Raw genomic sequence first — 21,197 nt, 5'->3', positions numbered from 1 at the left:
CCAGCATTCACAATGCAATTTTTTAGAAATTCCAGTTTCTAGTTTCCATATGTTCCTTTTCCCATGAATTTAACACAAAAAACATAACACCATACAACATGGTAATAGCTAGGGTTGAACGATATATGGAAAATATGCAAAATTCCATGAGTTTCAGCATCCCAAGCCCCTCAAAAATGCTAATGCGCAGCAAAAAATAATAATTATCCTTTCAAAAACAATTAGGTTCCTCACACTTTTAGTAGCAGGGACCATTAATAAGTAGAGACTACGTATGAGACAGACAAAACAATAATGGGAACACATCTGTAACAAATCATTCTCAGTAAGTAATAATTCAAACAAACTGAATCAGGAGAAACAGCCTCTGACAGACTTCTAACAGGACTATCTCTTCAAAGGGAGGGAGCGTAATATGGAGTCGTAGCCACAATAACATTCATGCTGTTCAGAAGATAAAGTTCCTGCTGGTCAGCCTTCAATGTGGAGAGAAGCTCAGAATATAACAGAGTTATCAGGGTATGAGGAGGCGGCAGGAGGAAACAGCTTGGCTCTGAAACATGTTCACAACGAGGCAGCGTGAATGCGCTGGTGGACTTTAAGGTTACTACTGTTAGAAAACGTTTTCCCACATTGTTCACACCAATATGGCTTCTCTCCAGTGTGAATGCGCTGGTGGACTTTAAGGTTACCACTATTAGAAAACGTTCTCCCACATTGTTCACACCAATATGGCTTCTCTCCAGTGTGAATGCGCTGGTGACATTTAAGGTGACTCCTCTGAGAAAAAGTCTTCCCACATCGATCACACCAGTACGGTTTCACTCCAGTGTGAACAAGTCGGTGGATTTCAACATCTCTTTTAGTGGTGAAAGCTTTCTCACACATATCACAGCTGTGAGGTTTGTCTCCAGTGTGAATGCGTTGGTGACGTGTAAGGTGACTCTGTAGTGTGAAAGCTGCCCCACACTGATCACAGTTGTATGGCTTCTCTCCAGTGTGAATGCGTTGATGTGTTTTTAGGTCAGTCTGTTGTGTGAAAGCTGCCCCACATTGATCACAGCTGTACGGCTTCTCTCCAGTGTGAATGCGTTGATGTATTTTTAGGTTATTCTTTTGTGTGAAAGCAGCCCCACATTGATCACAGCTGTATGGTTTCTCTCCAGTGTGAATGTGTTGATGTCTTTTTAGGGAACTCTGTTGTATGAAAGCTGCCCCACATTGATCACAGCTGTACGGCTTCTCTCCAGTGTGAACTCTCTGATGAATCTTTAAATACTTTGATGTTGTGAAGGATTTGTCACAGGGCTGACAGTAGTGACGTTTGAGTCTCTCTCTTCCTCTCCGTTTCTATAGCAACAAACAGAGAGTTAGTGAACAACCTTCTTTGAAGCCTAGACATGCTCTCACACAATTTTTACTCTTCATACAATCATTTTATGTCAAAATGAAGGAAAATGTGTGCTGGTTGCTGACAATGTTACTGTGGAAGCAACTGTACTTTCATAACTTGTTCTTTCCCAGGAAATCTTCCCCATTCAAATGAGTGGAGACAATGTTCAAAACTGAAACATTTGTCTCTTTAGTTATACTTTCAGTTAGAAACTCCAGTACAACTTTAAAATAATTCAAACATTTCATACATTCTGAGTATTATTAACTTTCAAATCCCATTAAAAATTTTTGATACACTTACGTTTATGTCAAAATGGAGGAAAGGCTGTTCCGGTTGCTGACATGTTACAAATTTTTATTAATTTACTTAAATTTTGTACATCCCCAGTGGGGAAATTAAGATTTACACTGTTAGAAATCACTACACACAGGCCTGAAACACACACACACACGCTCAGAACCTATTCATGCATGAGTGGAGAGACTTTTTTAAAGATTTTTTTTGGGGCATTTTTAGGCCTTTATTGACAGGACAGCTGAAGAAATTAAAGGGGAGAGAGGGGGAATGACAAGCAGCAAAGGACCTGGGCCTGCTGCTCTACCAACTGGGCTATCCGGGCATCCATAATTTGACTCAATTTCTAAGCTAACATTAGAGCAGTGTTGCACCACATGGAGTCATGCTTTGGACCTCCAGTAGCGTTTGCAGCAACTCAAACCCAGCCAGACCGGAGCTGCTGCCTGCCCTGCTCCTTTGCTGGCAGCTAGCTAGTAATATTAGCGTACATTGCGGTCCCTCCGCAGGACAGCAGCTCCACTCTGGCTGGGTAGCTGCAACCGCACCTTGAACCCAGTTGTAGCTGCAGCTGTCCGCTCTACTCGCGGCGAAGTAGTCTCTGCTGGGAACGCTAATCATACTAGCTAGCTAGCTAGCCAAGTTAGCTTCCCAAGTGCTGCGTTCAAATGCTGTCATGATGTAATCATTTCAAAATGAACGCTTAAAAGTAGCCTAGTAATGTTAAACATGGCTGGGAACAGGGGCGGATCGACAGGGTGGCAGCTGACCCCCCCAGCTGCCTCCCTAACTTTGGTGTACTGTGCTTGTAGAAACAAACTGCCACTATGTCCACAAGCTTCTTAAAACATTGAAACAAACAATTAATTAACATTAATTATTAATAAATAATAATTGTAGACCTTAGCCCCCTGCCCCTCAAATACGGCGAGTCTGCTGCGGGGCGGTGGCCCTGCATCCCTGTTAAAATGGCGTTACGTTACAACACAGTACACAGTGCTTGCTGAGACCGATCAGTTGTATGTGATTAGTTAAGGAGTACTATAAAATCCACTTCCTCTTTCATATCACGGCAATAAGTCTGCACAAATTAAACCAGGTGACATCCTTTACTGTCAAACTGGGACAACAACAAATACAATGAGATGAAGAAGGCTAGAGTAGCTGGAGATATTAGCTGAAGACTAAAAGTGGGGATATTGCCAGCCAAGAAAAAAGTGCACAGGAGGAAGAGGAGGAGGGAAATGAAGAAGGAGAAGGCAGTAAACTGGAGAGACCAGGCGGGTCAGAGCAGGAGTAGACCACAGGAGGAGATGCAGAAATAAGTGAAGGAGAAAAAAGGAAAGGAAGAACTTACTGTGAGGGATGAAGAGGAAGCTGCAGATTCAGAGAGTGATTAGGAGGAGACAGATGAAGATGACAGGGAGGAAGAGGCCTACAGTTACCCCTGGACCATATGGGTTGTTTATATTCTCCTTCCATATAAACTGCAGTACAGTAGAAACTCTACACTCAGTGAAATGACATGTTTTCAGTTTTTGGCTATTTCCATTCGGTTGTATATGTTATAGGATTAGATATGTAATGATTTACATACTGTATATACATAGATTATCTAATGATGTTTTACAGTTTCTCTATCATAGAATCTGTTCGATCATAATTACTGATAAAATAAGACACATTCTGTTCTATTTGTATCGGTAAATATGATCAAGCCATTTAATTAAATTTCAGCTAGTATAAATAGTATAAAATCGTAAAAAAGAGGTCACTCTACTCAAGACACTTTACAGCTAGAATAGGTCTAGACCACACACTATAATTTACAAAGACCCAACCATTCCCCCAAGAGCAAGCATTTGGTGTAACAGTGGCGAGGAAAAACTTCCTTTTGGGCAGAAACATCAGACAGAGCGCGGCTCTTGGTGGTCAGCCATCTGCTGCTGCCGGTTGGGACACAGACTAGAAATAATAGTTGTAGCAGTTCAGGGCGTAGCAGGGTGTTGGGGGGTATAGTAGGGCGTAGCAGTGTGTTTACATATGGGGGTTCCCATGTACTGTCTTCCCCTGCCACCCTGCCAAGATCTCTTGCTACCCCTCTGCCACCCCATGTAACATTTTCTAGATCCGCCACTGCCAGAGATACAGTTCATCCTAAGGACTGACTGTGCCACACATTGGCCCAATCCCAAAGTCCGGACTCACAGACTCACGGACTTTGGTGCGCGTTCTCGCGAAATTCGTAAGGGCTTAGGGTTGTCCCAATGTCGAATTTCAAAGGGCGTGAGGGTTTGAGTACACACTTACCGAGCCCTTTCCGTGAGTCTGCATCGATGCAGACTTCACCAAAGGGATTTACCCACAGTTCAAAGCGTTGTGACGTTTACCGCGGAGACCGTATGGAAATCCGGAAATTACAAAGGTAAACAACAGCATTACACACGGCCACGGAACAGACCAACCTGTTTTCCAGCTTGTAAAACAAGAGCTTGAAATAATGTGGAATCACGCAGCCGTCTCCTGTGCCTTGGCCGTGTGGAAAGCAACAAACTTAAAATGAAAATTCCCAAACCGGCAAGTGTCAGCAACATCTTTTTTATTAAACGTCGCCAAGGTAACATGTGATCTCGTGTGAAGTGCTGTCCCAATCCCACTTATACCTGTCTGAGCCCATGTGGCCTCACACACTCACTCACTTAGCACCTGAGATCAATTAAGTCTGTGAGTCTTTAGTCCTTAGTCCTCAGGGCTCACTTTGGGATTGGGCCACTGTATATGTTTTAGGGCTGAAAAGATTCCTCGAATAATTCGATTACAAAAAATGCTTGAAGTAAAATTCTTTGCCTCGAAGCTTCGTTAAATCAATGTAATTAAGGTTGTACGGCTCACTGTGTTTCCGCACGGAGAATTATTACTAGCGCACAAGAGGTTTGCGCTTCTGCGGACACAACACAAGCACAGACGGTATATAAACACAAGACTGACGGCCCAGATTACAAATGAAGGAAGATGAAAATAGCGAGGCTCTAAGAGGAGAGACAGGCGAGAGAAAACGACAGAAAGTTTGGGATCATTTTAAGCTGCAAACATGCTGCTACATCACCTCAGTAACAAACCTCCAGTGTACTCATCCATTCCACGGAGCCAACCCGACACAAGGTAGCTAACGTCTGCTGCTCTCGTCCACCGTTTACACAACTAGCCTACAACATGCTACTCTGCTAATAGTGATGTTTTACACAACTAGCCTGCAGCATGCTACTCTGCTAATAGCGATGTTTTACACAACTAGCCTACAACATGCTAGTCTGAATATAGCAATGTTTTACACAACTAACCTACAACATGCTACTCTGCTAATAGCGATGTTTTACACAACTAGCCTACAGCATGCTACTCTGCTAATAGCGATGTTTTACACAACTAGCCTACAACATGATAGTCTGAATATAGCAATGTTTTACACAACTAGCCTGCAGCATGCTACTCTGCTAATAGCGATGTTTTACACAACTAGCCTACAGCATGCTACTCTGCTAATAGCGATGTTTTACACAACTAGCCTACAACATGCTAGTCTGAATATAGCAATGTTTTACACAACTAGCCTACAACATGCTACTCTGCTAATAGCGATGTTTTACACAACTAGCCTACAGCATGCTACTCTGCTAATAGCGATGTTTTACACAACTAGCCTACAGCGTGCTACTCTGCTAATAGCGATGTTTTACCAACAAGCTAAAACGAAAGCTGTCGGTTTGTAGTCTAACTGTTTATTAGTTTGCTACTAATCTTTGGAAACTTAGCTGCTGCCGGAGACAAACCGGCTCCTCCCCACCAGCACGGCTACTTAATATGCACGTGAATGACGTCATCATGCATTCTTTATTCTTTCTCCTCACCATAGATATATCTATGCTCCTCACTGTGTATTAGGCTTCTGAAAATGTGTCCCCCAGAACAGTGTAGTTGAGTAGCCCTGCTGTAAGCTTCATACAGTCACATTTACCCTCTGGTCACTCTTTTGCATATACAGTGCAAAGAACCAGAGGCAAGAAGGGGAATGGGGTGAAAAATATTAACATTTGGGCCACCAAAAATGTAGTATTGTAATGTTTTTTTTTTTTGGCAATACATTTTTTTGCTTTTTCTAAAAAAGGAAACCTGTCTTTTTTGTATATATACAAGCTACAGGTTTCCTTTTTTTTAGTAAACAGCAATAATAAATATTTATTATTGCTGCTTACTAAGTATTTCTTACTAAGTGTTTCTTATCCGATTACTCGATTAATCGATGGAATAATCGGTAGACTATTCGATTACTAAAATAATCGGTAGCTGCAGCCCTAATATGTTTAACATTAAAACATGATGTATAAAAACTATGACTTTAATAGCTTAGTATTTTATGCACTAAATGTGTCTATGTGTATGTAGCAGGGGGTCCCTGATCCCTCTCTCTCAGTTAAGGGGTCCTTGGCTTAAAAAACGTTGAAGACACCGAGTCTTTATGGTCAGAGCCCCCGTACCAAGATGGCGACGAGAGAGACGTATCACATGTGACGGTGCGATATCTACGTATATATAGAGGTAAATTAGGAGATTTTAGTTAGAGTTAGTTGTGGGTTATTAATTGTTGTGTTATAAAGTTACTACCATGAGTGAGAAGGGTACGCAGTTAACAGGGGTCCCGGTGCTGCGACGGAGGAAAAAAAAAAAAAAAAAAACTGGAACAGCTATTTTTTTTCAATATCGGGGCAGATATCCGATCCTAATATCGGATCGGTGCACCCCTACTTGTTTAGTTTAGGAGGGAAATGTAGCATTGTTTGTTCCGCGCGCTCTCTCGAGAACAAAGCGAACAAGACACTACGCATTTAGTTAGTTTTAGTGTCTACAAGATGGAAGCAGGAGACGCGGAGACATCTAAACACGCCTTTCCTTTCTCCACGTCTGATCTCTAACAACAGAATGAACGAACGATACACGGAGCCTCCTCCGCGTGTGTTTAGTATCGTTGTTGTTGTGTCCTGAACACCGACCTGAACATCGGTGGTATCAGAGTCCGAGCCTGCTGCTTGTCTTCTGGGGACCTTGTTGCTCCGCTGCTCCGGGTTCTGGTCGGAGGTCTGGTCCTCCATTCCTCTCTTTGTCTCTGAAATCCGGCAGCTCTCCTCTGTGGCTGCTGGACTCACTCTGGATTCTATTCAGTCCAAATCAAAGCAGACAGAGATACTCCGATGCTTTCCTGGAAACAGCTTTGGCTTTTATCTGAGGAATGCTTTGGTTTCCATGGAAACCTTTTAAAATGTACACTCCCTCCAGCCAATGAGGACAGACTGAAGTCAGGAGACTGTTCACTCCCTGAACTGTGTGTTTATCTAACAATAAACCAAGACCCTCTGTGTGTGAATGTGTGTGTGTGTGTGTTTAAATATCTCCTGAACCATACATCCTACTTTCCACTTAGCTTCCTGGCTACAAAATGAACTCTGAGTACTTTCACTTAATAGACCGCAACTTGCACTAACTGTATTTGGACTCTTCACTACACTTGAGCATGTATCTAGAATGTCTATTGTAGAAATATATTGGGAACAGACAATCTTTAGGCCATGAGAGAATGAGAGCGATCCCAAGGCTAGGGCGCAACTTCGCTATCTTCTCGGAGACAGGAAGTCTGAGTGATATCCAACCGATTGGACCGACCGGTGGAGTCAAAAAGACTCTGGCCTTTTGAGCCAGAGTAGAATCGGTCACATCTTTTCCTACACTATTCATGTATATTGTGTTATAACTGATCTACTTCACTAACTAGACCATCTCAGCAGTGATATAGACTCTCTGTTCATGTATATTGCACATCCGTCGTCTTACTTACACATCACTACGTGCCAGCATTTGTAATGCCCACTTATTCTGCACTTTATGTAGTATATTGTATTCTGTGTTCTTGTACTGTATTGAATGTGAAACTATTTGTTGTCTTGCACGCCTACGCTTTTTCTTGGCCAGGTCACCGTTGCAAAATGAGAACCTGTCCTCAACGGCCTACCTGGTTAAATAAAGGTTAAATTAAAACAATTTTTAAAAAAAGTTTGGAGAAAACAGCGTTGGATATTAAACTGAATAAAACTAAAACATCCGCACAATTAAGTTGAGGGAAAAAACACTGCCATAACAGTGGCTCTTCAGTGTCTACCCTTCACAATAAAAGCCCATCTTAAATTCACTCAGAGTTTTTTCTCTGACAGGAAACTCAATAAAAAGCTATTTTTGCCGACACTAGATACCAAACAAAGCACAATTAAAATCTCCAGTATCCTAGAACAACTGATTTTAAGTCCCATAAACATAACTATATACTGATCTGATTAGAGCAAAGACAACATCGGCAGTATTGACGGTAAAACCGGCTCCAGAATATTGTGATCTATATTGACAAGTGCAATATTTGAAAATCGCTAATTATTATTATTTATTTTTTTAATTACATTTATATCTGCATTTAAAAACCTGGAGACTTTCAAACATCAAAATGTAATTTATTAATATGTATTTTTGTCAAAATGACATATAAACATCTTTTCGTATTCTATTTAGACTGGAAACGCTTCCAACAAGCTGGCGTGTCACGTGAAAAATAGGCGTCGGTATTTCGAGCATGCACACGTTTTTGAGACGTGCGTGTCACGCAGGCAGTGTGCGAGCTCTAACCGGTTACCATGGGAGACGAAATAAAAACGGACACGCCACGCAGCCAGTGTGCAGGAGCCTTGACAGTTTCAGACAGCTTTAATGCTTTATCTAAAATGGGTCGACACGTTCTACCAACAGTAAGGTCGCTTTCACACCTGAGCAGTTTGGTCCGTTTTAAACTCACCCTGGAGCGTTGGGACTGATAGTCCGGTTGGTTTGGGCTGGTGTGAAAGCCTCGGCTCTCTTCCAAGTAAACTAGAGTTCGGTGCACTTCAGGCAAGAAAGCAATCTGACCCAAATACAGGAAGTGAACCAAAACTGAGCATTTACTAGCCTGAAGTTTCAACCCTGCACACAATTTACAGACTTATATCTGATTTAAGTTATATCTATGTAATACGTGTGTGCAGGTTAGTTCCCCCAACAAATGTGATTGCCTGAATCTAGTTTCTCAGCAGGCAATGGATTTAATTCACAATGTTTACCTACATTTGTCTCAACACAAACGCAAAAGCTACAACACAAATACAAAAGCTTAAACACAAATACAAAAGCTTAAAACACAAATACAAAAGCTTAAAACACAAATGCAAAAGCTACAACACAAATACAGAAGCTACAACACAAATGCAAAAGCTACAACACAAACACAGAAGCTACAACACAAACACAGAAGCTACAACACAAACACAGAAGCTACAACACAAACACAAAAGCTTAAACACAAATACAAAAGCTTAAACACAAATACAAAAGCTTAAACACAAATACAGAAGCTTAAAACACAAATACAGAAGCTACAACACAAACGCAAAAGCTACAACACAAATACAAAAGCTGCAACACAAACGCAAAAGCTGCAACACAAATACAGAAGCTACAACACAAATACAGAAGCTACAACACAAACACAGAAGCTACAACACAAATGCAAAAGCTACAACACAAACACAGAAGCTACAACACAAATGCAAAAGCTACAACACAAACACAGAAGCTACAACACAAATGCAAAAGCTACAATACAAATACAAAAGCTACAACACAAATACAAAAGCTACAACACAAATACAAAAGCTACAACACAAATACAGAAGCTACAACACAAACGCAAAAGCTACAACACAACTACAAAAGCTACAACACAAATACAAAAGCTACAACACAAACGCAAAAGCTGCAACACAAATACAGAAGCTACAACACAAATACAGAAGCTACAACACAAATACAGAAGCTACAACACAAATACAGAAGCTACAACACAAACGCAAAAGCTACAACACAAACACAGAAGCTACAACACAAACACAGAAGCTACAACACAAATACAGAAGCTACAACACAAACACAGAAGCTACAACACAAATACAGAAGCTACAACACAACTACAAAAGCTACAACACAAATACAGAAGCTACAACACAAATACAGAAGCTACAACACAAATACAGAAGCTACAACACAAATACAGAAGCTACAACACAAATACAGAAGCTACAACACAAATACAGAAGCTACAACACAAATACAAAAGCTACAACACAAATACAGAAGCTACAACACAAACACAGAAGCTACAACACAAATACAGAAGCTACAACACAAATACAGAAGCTACAACACAAATACAGAAGCTACAACACAAACACAGAAGCTACAACACAAATACAGAAGCTGCAACACAAATACAGAAGCTACAACACAAATACAGAAGCTACAACACAAATACAGAAGCTACAACACAACTACAAAAGCTACAACACAAATACAGAAACAACACAAAACAGAAGCTACAACACAAATACAGAAGCTACAACACAAATACAGAAGCTACAACACAAATACAGAAGCTACAACACAAACACAGAAGCTACAACACAAATACAGAAGCTGCAACACAAATACAGAAGCTGCAACACAAATACAGAAGCTACAACACAAATACAGAAGCTAGCTCATAGACCTTAGCATCTTTACGACTGTGCGTTAGCTCAAAAAGCCGTTAGCATCTTGGAGGCTACTCGTCGCAAAGTAACCTGTTAGCTTTAGCTCAGCTCCGTTAGCATTTAGCAGTTATTGTTTAGCGGAGTGTGTGTGAGTTTACCTGGTGCTCCGCCGTCTCAAAACGTTCGCTAATAGGCTCGACAGCTAACAAACAACACAACTATTCCGCCGCCAGCCCGAGATCACAGTGAAGCAACGCGACTTCCGGTTCCGGTTGTTTCCTCCAAGTCAGGGTTTTTCAGTTTAAAAGTTTAAAATGAAAGACTGTGGCCACATGGCGGTCAGGAGGGGAAACAACAGATACACATACAGGTTATTAATCAGCGTTGTTATATTCACTGGTGGACTGTAACTGAGTACATTTACACAAGTACTGTACTTAACTTGATATACTTTTACTTTACTTGATTATTAAATAATGTAGAGCACTAAATAATTAAAATAATGGAGAAATATAAAGAGAAATAACAGAAGATTTTGATTTATTTTCCCACAAGACTAAATGTAAGAACAGTCATTTTTATAATTTTTAAACACACTTCAACTATAATTGACAGAAATAAAATAAAACCATCAAAAGTATATTGACACTTTGTTAATTTGCAAGACAACAGCTTCAATTTTGTTTATTTATTTCAATTACATAATGTACATGTATATTTATTATTCATGTTTTTTGATAGTGTCAAAGTTTTGCAAAGAGAAAATGAGGTTGTAGATGTGACCTATGTGAGATGTCTCCTATATCACTCGGAGCCAGTAGAGTTGGTAACAGCCAGTTTATTGCGCCTCTGCCTGCATTTACAATGGAAGACAACAGTGTGTGAATGCTCATCTCAAAGGACAACAGTTAGCATGCTCTGTCTTGTTGGAAATCCTCCGTTGCTGTGAGGAATTTCCCATCTCTACAACCTCATTTTCTCTGTATAAAACTTTGACACTTACTTTAGCAAAGCAATATACATGAATAATAATTGTAATTGAAATAAATAAACAAAATTGAAGGTGTTCTCTTGCAAATTAACAAAATAAACAAAATTATAATGTGGCTTCTCCATACTGGACTGTTACCTTTTTTAAATTCTTTTCAGTATTTTAACAGTTAACAATAATTATGTGCTGGACTTTTCCCACAGTATAAAACAACAGTAAATAGCTCAGAACAAAACATTTCACCACTAACTACAGCAACATACAACATACTGCAACGTACCTGCATTTGCAATGGAAGACAACAGTGTGTGAATGCTCCTCTCAAAAGAACAACAGCTAGCATGCTCTGTCTGGAAAGACGGCACATGTAGGTGCTAGTTAGCGTGCAGAAAATATTTTTTGAGTGGTTAAACATGAATAAAACGGCTGGTAACTAAATACGACTGCCAAATTAACTTTTATATCCAACCAAACAAACTGGGTCAACTTTTAAGTGCTTTTCAAGTATTTAACGCTATATTGTCCACAAGCATTCACAGACATGTTACCTTGTTGGAAATCCTCAGTTGCTGTGAGGAATTTCCCATAATGCTGCACTGCAACTACTCAAAGCAGGTACGGCTTTTAACAGTAGGTGGCGTAGTTATGCCAATTTAGTAGAATTTAACCTGAACTCCCTGCAAAGTAATACAGCTTCTTCATCAACGGGATCCTTGACAAAAGGACATGCCATGTTTCCATTGGAAATGCAGGCAGAGGCTGATTAAACTGGCTGTTACCAACCTGACTGGCTCCCAGTGATACACAAGACCTCACACATAGGTCACATGTAGAGTATCAATACTCCAAACTTGAATGAAGCAGCTACTGTTTTCTGGCAACAGAATACGCAATGCATCATGGGATGGTAGGTTTTCTAAACTTTTATTCAAATCCAGGGCAAAATACAACATAGCAACAATGACATTAAGTGATGAAACTAGAAAACAGCAATGCAAAATGAATTGGAAAAAGACTAAATAGAGAGAAAGAGTAAAAGCAACTACATTAGAAATTATACAGATGTGGCAGGTATTACAGATTATTATTTTTGAATTAACATTTGTGAATAAAAGATTATGCCTATGAAGGTCTTAAAGGCAGAGTTGGTAACATTGTCCAACTACTCTTTTCGTATATTTAGTTTGAAATGGTCTTTAAACCCCCGACAGCAATACATAACGTATGGGCTCTGAAAAAGGAACGACAAAGATCTGTCATCTGTAGCTGCTGTAATCCTGTAAGAACGCCCAACAATCACTATCTCACGGTCCGCTTGGAAACAACCAATGAAAAGTCCCATGAAAGCGTGAGCTCAGTGTGTGTCGTTGGAGTTACTGTGAGTCTGCTGGAGAATGGAGGGAAAAAGTCAGCAAAAGTTGCCACCGGTGCGGTTACTAGCAACCGCCCGCCCTGCTAAAAAGAGACTGTAGATATAGTTAAAGAACTAACTAGAGTAACCATTGGCATAGATTTTCAGCCATGGCGACAGCTGAGGGAGCTGAAAGCCATGAAAAATGACAACATCTTTCTGTTGGATCGGTACGATTTCGTTTTGTTTCCGTGAGGGGATTGGTTGTTTCCAGGAAAAGTTTTGTGCACGTCTGTGTGTGGGGTGAAACCCCCGAGGAGCTACTTTAAAATCTTGCTAGCTTTTCAACATTACCAAGCCTGCCTTAAATGTCTCTCCAGAGTAAACCTGCCGGTCCAGAATGAATGAGAAAGTTTGGAGGTTGTTATTCACAGAAAGAAAACTTTTTAATTTCTGAATTAATACATCTCATCATTCAAGTCTGGTACCCCAGACAGAGGGAAAAATTGAGAAGCTACTTTGTAAGTTATCACTAATGCTTTTGGGGAAGTATATAACGGGCATATACAGGAGATCAAAATTAGAACCAAAACGTTGCGACCTTCTTTGGCAAAAATTCATGAATAAAACATCCAAATGGATCAGGAATCATAAAACACACTAAATCAGAAAGAGCTTCCCGGCCTCTGACCCACTTCTTCCAAGAAGAGATGTGTGAACATGTGCACATAGTGTGTGACGACAGCAGGGTCTTGGGGAGGTAGGGGCAGGCCAGTATGTAGTCATAGCAAAGCTCTGAACATATAGTTACTGCTGGTCAGCCTTCAATGTGGAGAGAAGATCAGAATATAACAACACAGCTATCAGGGTATGAGGAGGAGGCTCTGAAACATGTTCACAACGAGGCAGCGTGAGTGAACTGGTGAGATTTAAGGCTACCTCTCTGAGAAAACGTTTTCCCACATTGTTCACAGCTGAATGGCTTCTCTCCAGTGTGAATGCGCTGGTGAGATTTAAGGGCACTACTTGCAGAAAAGGTTTTCCCACATTGTTCACAACAATACGGCTTCTCTCCAGTGTGAATGCGCTGGTGCGATTTAAGGTCATAACTCCTAGAAAAAGTTTTCCCACATTGCTCACACCAATACGGCTTCTCTCCAGTGTGAATGCGGCGGTGAGATTTAAGGGTACCACTTATAGCAAAAGTTTTCCCACATTGTTCACACCAGTAAGGCTTCTCTCCAGTGTGAATGCGTCTGTGTGTTACTAGCGCACTTTGAGAGGCAAACGCTACCCCACATTGATCACAGCTAAAAGGCTTCTCTCCAGTGTGAATGCGCTGATGTAATCTTAGAGAATTTTGGTAAGTGAAAGTTGTCCCACATTGATCACAGCTGTACGCTTTCTCTCCAGTGTGAATGGGTTGGTGTTTTTTGAGGTTACTCTGTTGTGCGAAAGTTGCCCCACATTGGTCACAGCTGTACGGCTTCTCTCCAGTGTGAATGAGTTGGTGTTTTTTGAGGTTACTCTGTTGTATGAAAGCTGCCCCACATTGGTCACAGCTGTACGGTTTCTCTCCAGTGTGAACTCTCTGATGAACCTTTAAGTAATTTGATGATGCGTAGGATTTGTCACAGTGCTGACAGCGGTGACGTCCAGGTCCCTCTCTTCCTCTCCGTTTCTATAACAGGCAGACAAACAGAGAGAGTGAGTCGGATGTCATGGTGGAGCGAACTGTCCAAAACAAACACATTTAGAGATGTCTGTGGAGCATAAATCCCAGAATGTTCCAAGTTTGATTGATGAATTACCTACCTGCAGGGTTGTGTCCATAGAGGGGCATGGGGTTGCCACAGAGGTCAGTGGCAACCCCATGCCCCTCTATGGACATTTAATTCATTCATTTGGTATGGTTTACAAAAATAACTAAGTAAACAAAGTAACTAAAATATGTCTTGAGCTTAATACATTTAAGTAACTGCAGCAAATGAGTCCTTTCTCTCAACACCAAAACAGTTCTCTTTAGGATCCCAGCAAACCTCAAAACAAAACAGTCTCAAGTTCCCAGCTGGACAACAAAAACTAAAAATTATGGACGCCTCTTTCGATTAATAGCCTATCTTTCATTTTCTTCTCGTGTTTACTGATGTTGGTTCCAGGGAATAACGGCCTGACAGCGTGGTTTCCTGAAATGGACTCACAGAAAAAAGGAGCGTGGCGAATTGGAGTAATCATTTTCTGTCAAAAAAAGACTAAAGACATACTTTTTTACTTGTTGCCAAGGGCTGGTAAGCTAGGAGACACTCTCTGCAGGGGTCCAGACTAACTTTTTTTTAAAACTAGGAGCACTGTAGCCCCTAACTGATTTTTTTCATAGAGGCACAGGCAGAAAATGTAAGGGTGCACACCTGAAATCGACCTGCAATGCAAATTTTCCACATTTCCCCCATTTAAACTATTACTGATAATACGTTGGTAATACATAGAGAAACTACCATCCCAGTCATATTTTAGTTTAGTCACTTTTGAACTGAATGGTGCTTAACAAATGCAGATTCAAAAATGTAAACAAAGGATTCTTTTTGTCTATTTACTGTATTATTAGTTATTATTAATTACTTATTATTACTGTATTTCTCTGTTTTTGTTAACACTGAAATAGCAATCATACCTACGGTGATTAGTCTGGGAAAGAGGAGTAACTTTACTGTAGGGTCGTTCCCAACCGCACTTGAATGCAGCATTATTTTACGGAGAAAGAGAGCCAGGGAGACTGTGCTTTGTTGTTTTGCAAACGTTCAGCTGGACACAAACACTCGGGCAGTTTTGCTTGTGTATTGTTTTCTTTTCACCCACATAGTTGGTATGGGCGAGTACGCGCGGGTGATCAAGCCTACTGTTAGCTAGTAGCTGGCTTAAATACAGTTAAGATGCTAAAAGATAATCAGTGTGGCTGTATTTCACCGTAGAGGATTCGAACACCGGGACATACAACACTCTGCTGCTGCCGTTGTCGGAAAAACAACGCAGAAGGTGCGTTCAAAGTTATTGTAAAATACCCTCTACCATCAAGTGGTTATTGTTGTCGTTTAACAGCAACTCACTGGTGAAATAAGTGTCATAACCGGTGGCGTAAGGCAGAAACAGTATTTTGGGCGGGCCAGTACAAAAGTGACTGGGCCATTTTCAATAAGACAAAGTAGCAAAAAGTATAAAATATAACCTATATACCTATAAATATATTTGCACCTGCAGAACCAGCAGCATTGGCTCTGCACAGCACGGTTATAACATTAACCATTTTATAGCACAAAGTGGTAACTAAACATGAACTCAAAAATCAGTAGGACTGGACCCGAATATTCGTTCGGTGGGTTGGTATTCGATTTGAAAATTTGACATTCGAATATTCGTTTTTGATTTTATTTTCTGCATTTATCTCTCGTTCACACTCCTGTCCAGTTGGTGGCGGTAACGCACATTTAAGTTGGTTTGCCAACCGCCAATAAACTACGAAGAAGATACCAAAAGATGTCGGTACACGATGACGCCCAGTTCGAGCATTTAGCAAGCTGGGCAGAGAAGCTAGCGGCGATAAGTGCGGAAATGGAAAACTTTTGCGTTTTTCCGTTGTGATTCAGCCAGAAACTTCAACATTGTGAGGCGAAGAGATCGTTTTGGAATATAAAGCTCGGATATTACATTTCCTCGGACTCTTGGGGATTTATGAAAATCAAATTTTGGTCAAAATACCACTTTGTTGCTGAAAGGACAACGAAAACATGTATGCATGCACGCTCGGCTGCGCAGATTATGGCTGAATTGTTTTTATTTTCTGTTACTTTGTAACAGTTGTGTACATGGCTGTATATTTTAATGCTTTAAAGTTATAAAAACACTCATGAGTGGAAGTTTTATCGAGGTTACAGTGATGCCCCTGTCACAAAGTGTCCCGTTGACGGGACGGTGATCCTTGAGGTTAAAAGTTTATTAATTCTGAACGCGTCTGGCCTGTCTATCTATATTGCACCAAATACGACACTGCACTGCCTTGTGAAGTCGTTTGGATGAAAGGTTCTCAAAATAATCAAAATGCAAACAGACAGACACATAGAGATTCCTGCCTTTATTAGAGATAATAATATGTTCAGCCCCCTCTCTCTCCGAAGCTTCGAATATTCGATGCTCATTACTACCAAAGCTTCGAAGCTCAAAAAATGGTATTCGGACCAGCCCTAAAAATCAGAGAAGGTGTTTACATACTGCATGACATAAAATACCCTACATCAGACATAAATCACAAATGTAACATATCCTTTGTGCATTCATAGCAGCATTGTTGCTTCAGGACTATGGTCAGATCATGACCAGCGAATGCACTACCAGCAGTAAAAGAAAATCAAATAATGAAAACTGACTGCAAGACCCATGCGGACCCAGGGCATGCTGGGAAACGCTGGCCTCTCAGCTGATCTAACTCGAACGAGCCTATTGTTTGTGCTAATCAAAGTCACGAGTCAGTTCCTTGTAATTTGACTCAATTTCTAAGCCAATGTTAGATAGTGTTGCACTTAACGGTAGCTTAGAAATGGAGTCCGTTAACATCAACAAACGACTGCTAGCTCCGACCACATGGAGTCCACTCGGGCTTTGGACCTCCAGTAGCGTTTGCAGTAACTCAAACCCAGCCAGACCGGAGCTGCTGCCCACCCTCGTCCTTTGCTGCCAGCTAGCTAGTAACATTAGCATACATTGCGGTCCTCCGTAGGACAGCAGCAACTGCTGCTGCTATCCGCTCTACTCCCGGCAAAGTAGCATCCGCTCGGAAAGCTAATAATACTATCTAGCTAACTAGCCAAGTTAACTTCCCAAGTGCTGCGTTCAAATGCTGACATAAATGATACAATCATTTCAAGATGAATGATTAAAATTACCCCTGTAATGTTAAACATGGCTGGGAACAGGAGCTGATCTACAGGGTGACAGCTGACCCCCTCCCCCACTGTAGGGCCTTACTTTGGTGTTCAAAAAACTGTGCTTGTAAAAACAAACACTATGTCCACAAGCTTTTTAAAACATTGAAACAAACAATTAATTCATATTAATTAATAATAAATAATAATTGTAGATGTAATCTTAGCTCCCTTCCCCTCAAATACTTAGCTACGTCCCTGCATTAAATGTGCAGAGCGGCGTTCGCTCGCAGCGAGTCTGCTGCATCATAATTACTGATAAAATAAGACACATTCTGCTCTCTTTGTCTGTATCAGTAAATATGATCAAGCCATTTAATTTTATTTATAGTATCAAATCGTAAAAAGAGTTCACTCTTCTCTAGGAACTTTACAAGAACAAGCATTCGGTGCACCAGTGGCGAGGAAAAACTTCCTTTTGGGTTGAGACACAGATATCCACATACAGAGAATTATGATTTATAATAATTACAGCAGTTGGTATGATGAGAGGTGGCAATTATAGTAACAATAAAAATAATGGAACTATGACTAGAAATAATAGTTGCAGCAGTTCAGGGTGTAGCAGGGTGTTGCGCGGCATAGCAGTGCGTTTAAATATGGGAATTCCCCTGCCACCCCATGTAAAATGTTCTAGATCTGCCACAGGATTAACTTAGTTTAACATTCAAACGTGATTTATAAAACCATGCCAAAAACTATGACTTTAATAGCTTAGTATTTTATGCACTAAATGTGTCTATGTGTATGTAGCAGGGGGTCCCTGATACCTCTCTCTCTCAGTTAAGGGGTCCTTGGCTTAAAAAACGTTGAAGACACCGAGTCTTTATGGTCAGATCCCCCGTACCAAGATGGCGACGAGAGAGACGTATCACATAAGACGGTGTGTAAACATTGATTAACTCGGAGCTTTGAGGAAACTTTCACTCACGAGGTCGTGAATAGCACAAGAGGGGGCGTTTATACGGACTCTTCTCATCAACACGAGCCCATTTGAAGGCACTATATCTGAGCACAGCACGTCGCCGCCATATTGGAGCGGTAAACTGCGGTTTTTCTGGATAAAAAAACCACTTTGTTAACGTTTCTCAACGGGTTTCATCGGGTTGTTTTTATATTGAAGTGTTTACGATCTCAAGTCTGCAGTTAATGAGACTCTCCACAGTTTGCCTATTATCGTGTTTTTCGGTAACTTGTTTAGTTTAGTTTTGGAGGGAAATGTAGCATTCTTTGTTCCGCGCGCTCTCTCGAGAACAAAGCAAACAAGACACTACGCATTTAGTTAGTTTGAGTGTCTACAAGATGGAAGCAGGAAACGCGGAGACATCTAAACACGCCTTTCCTTTCTCCACGTTTGATCTCTAACAACAGAATGAACGGACGATACACGGAGCCTCTTCCGCGTGTGTTTAGTATCGTTGTTGTGTCCTGAACACTGACCTGAACATCGGTGGTATCAGAGTCCGAGCCTGCTGCTTGTCTTCTGGGGACCTTGTTGCTCCGCTGCTCCGGGTTCTGGTCGGAGGTCTGGTCCTCCATTCCTCTCTTTGTCTCTGAAATCCAGCAGCTCTCCTCTGTGGCTGCTCGCTCTGGATTATGGCCGCTGCAAAATCTCGCGATCTCGCAGCGTCTCGCGGTCACAACGCCGTACTAAACCACGCCCCCCTGAGTTACGGTTGCTACGATAGACAGACAGACAGACAGACAGACAGACAGACAGACAGACAGACAGATAGATAGACAGATAGATAGACAGATAGATAGATAGATAGATAGATAGATAGATAGATAGATACTTTTTTGACCCCCAAGAGGAGATTCAAGGTCCCAGTAGCTTAAAGACATCACACACAACATACACATACATCATAAACAGGATGATTAAATAACAAATCTACATGAATAATGGAGAATGAAACATGGACAATAAAAGAACAGATATACTAAGTTTAATTTTAGGTTATTTACTGTAATTTAATATGTACTGTATATCTTTATTTTTATTTTTTTATTCTTTTTTATGTTTGCATTTGAAATACATTAATAGCAGTTTAGTTTGATTTGTTGTAGTTTTCAAATTTTGTGTCTTTACTCAGTAATCTGTATTATTTTTGAAGGGGCAGCTCGTCCACAAGGTGGCGCTGTTGTTCTCTTAATACACCCATGGTGCCACTGCCACTGAAGAAGCGGAACCTTTTGTCTAGGAATGCTGTTTCCCGTCGGACAGCATAAGTTGTCGGGGGACCTCGACTCTGAGGGAGGAGAACGAGCGGCAGAGGAGGCTGCTGGAGCTGCTCCTGCATCCTCGGGTCACTCTATGCAGGACAGGTGGCTAATAATAATAATAATAATAATAATAATAACAATAATAATAATAATAATGATAACAATACAGTATGAACCGATTACAGTGCACCAAACTCCATTCAAAAATCTGCTGATTTAATAACGGAAGCATCTAAAGTTTGAGTTTTATCACCATTTAAACGTTAATGAGCAGTGGTGGATTCTCTAGGAGGGCCAAAGGAAGCCTGGCCTCCCCATCAAAATATAAAACATAATTTAAAATATAAAATAAATTTTATTTAAAAAGAAAATTTAATAAAAAAAAAAAAACGATAAATGTTATAATTTAAAATATATTCGAATATTTTAAATGATGTTTTATATTTTCAACCGTAGGAATTATAACTTTCCCTAATCAAAACGCCCCTCTGTCACTGTGTGTGTGGTGCAGTCCTGTCTGGGCTCTGTCTAGCGGCCAGTAAAATGCTACAAACGCTCAAAGGAGGCCAGCTTTTCCTGGCCTCCCTAAGGGAAAAAAATGTATATTTTCAGCCAATCAGATTGAAGCTAGGTTTGACCGAGCTCGACATTGAATGGTCAATTTATCATAAATAAAAAAAAACAGGGAAGCCAGGTTTGAACCTGGCTTCTCACCAATCACATGCCTCAGACAGATGCGTAACTATGGTAACAGTACGCTACTACGCATTATTTTATTAATAAGGGAAATAATTCCACTAATTAACCCTGACAAAGCACACCTGTGAAGGTAAAACCATTTCAGGTGACTACCTCATGAAGCTCATTGAGAGAACACCAAGGGTTTGCAGAGTTATCAAAAAAAGCAAAGGGTGGCTACTTTGAGGAATCTAAAATATAAGACATGTTTTCAGTTATTTCACACTTTTTTGTTAAGTACATAATTCCATATGTGTTCATTCATAGTTTTGATGCCTTCAGTGAGAATCTACAATGTAAATAGTCATGAAAATAAAAAGGAAACGCATTGAATGAGAAGGTGGGTCCAAACTTTTGGCCTGTACTGTACAAATACAAGAATAAAAAATATATTTATTTTTTTTACTGTCATGACAGCGATGTCAGTTTACCTTCTATGCAGTGTTGTACAAAGCACTAGAAAGCAATACTTGAGTAAAAGTACAGCGTAGCGTACTAGAAAAAGTCTTTGGTAGAAGTAAAAGTTACCTTTAAGAACATTACTTAAGTAAAAGTCTTAAAGTATCTGATATAT

At 40.5% G+C, this 21,197-nt stretch overlaps 1 protein-coding gene across 1 annotated transcript; it reads right to left on the bottom strand.

Annotated features, from left to right (window-relative positions):
• Nucleotides 1–403: 403 nt before the first annotated feature.
• Nucleotides 404–19,270, bottom strand: LOC114546166 (zinc finger protein 271-like). The gene is made up of 5 exons (XM_028564851.1): nt 19,100–19,270; nt 13,586–14,367; nt 8,580–8,665; nt 6,739–6,899; nt 404–1,350 (listed from the first exon to the last, which is right to left on the bottom strand). Exons 1-5 carry the CDS (start codon nt 19,196–19,198, stop codon nt 565–567), a joined length of 1,914 nt encoding a protein of 637 aa, XP_028420652.1. The 5' UTR covers nt 19,199–19,270; the 3' UTR covers nt 404–564.
• Nucleotides 19,271–21,197: the final 1,927 nt, after the last annotated feature.

This window comes from Perca flavescens, chromosome 19 (genome assembly GCF_004354835.1).
Source record: "Perca flavescens isolate YP-PL-M2 chromosome 19, PFLA_1.0, whole genome shotgun sequence".
Classification (NCBI taxonomy): Eukaryota; Metazoa; Chordata; class Actinopteri; order Perciformes; family Percidae; genus Perca; species Perca flavescens.
Note: the sequence above shows the minus strand (reverse complement) of the source record. Positions and strands in the feature narration are given on the sequence as shown.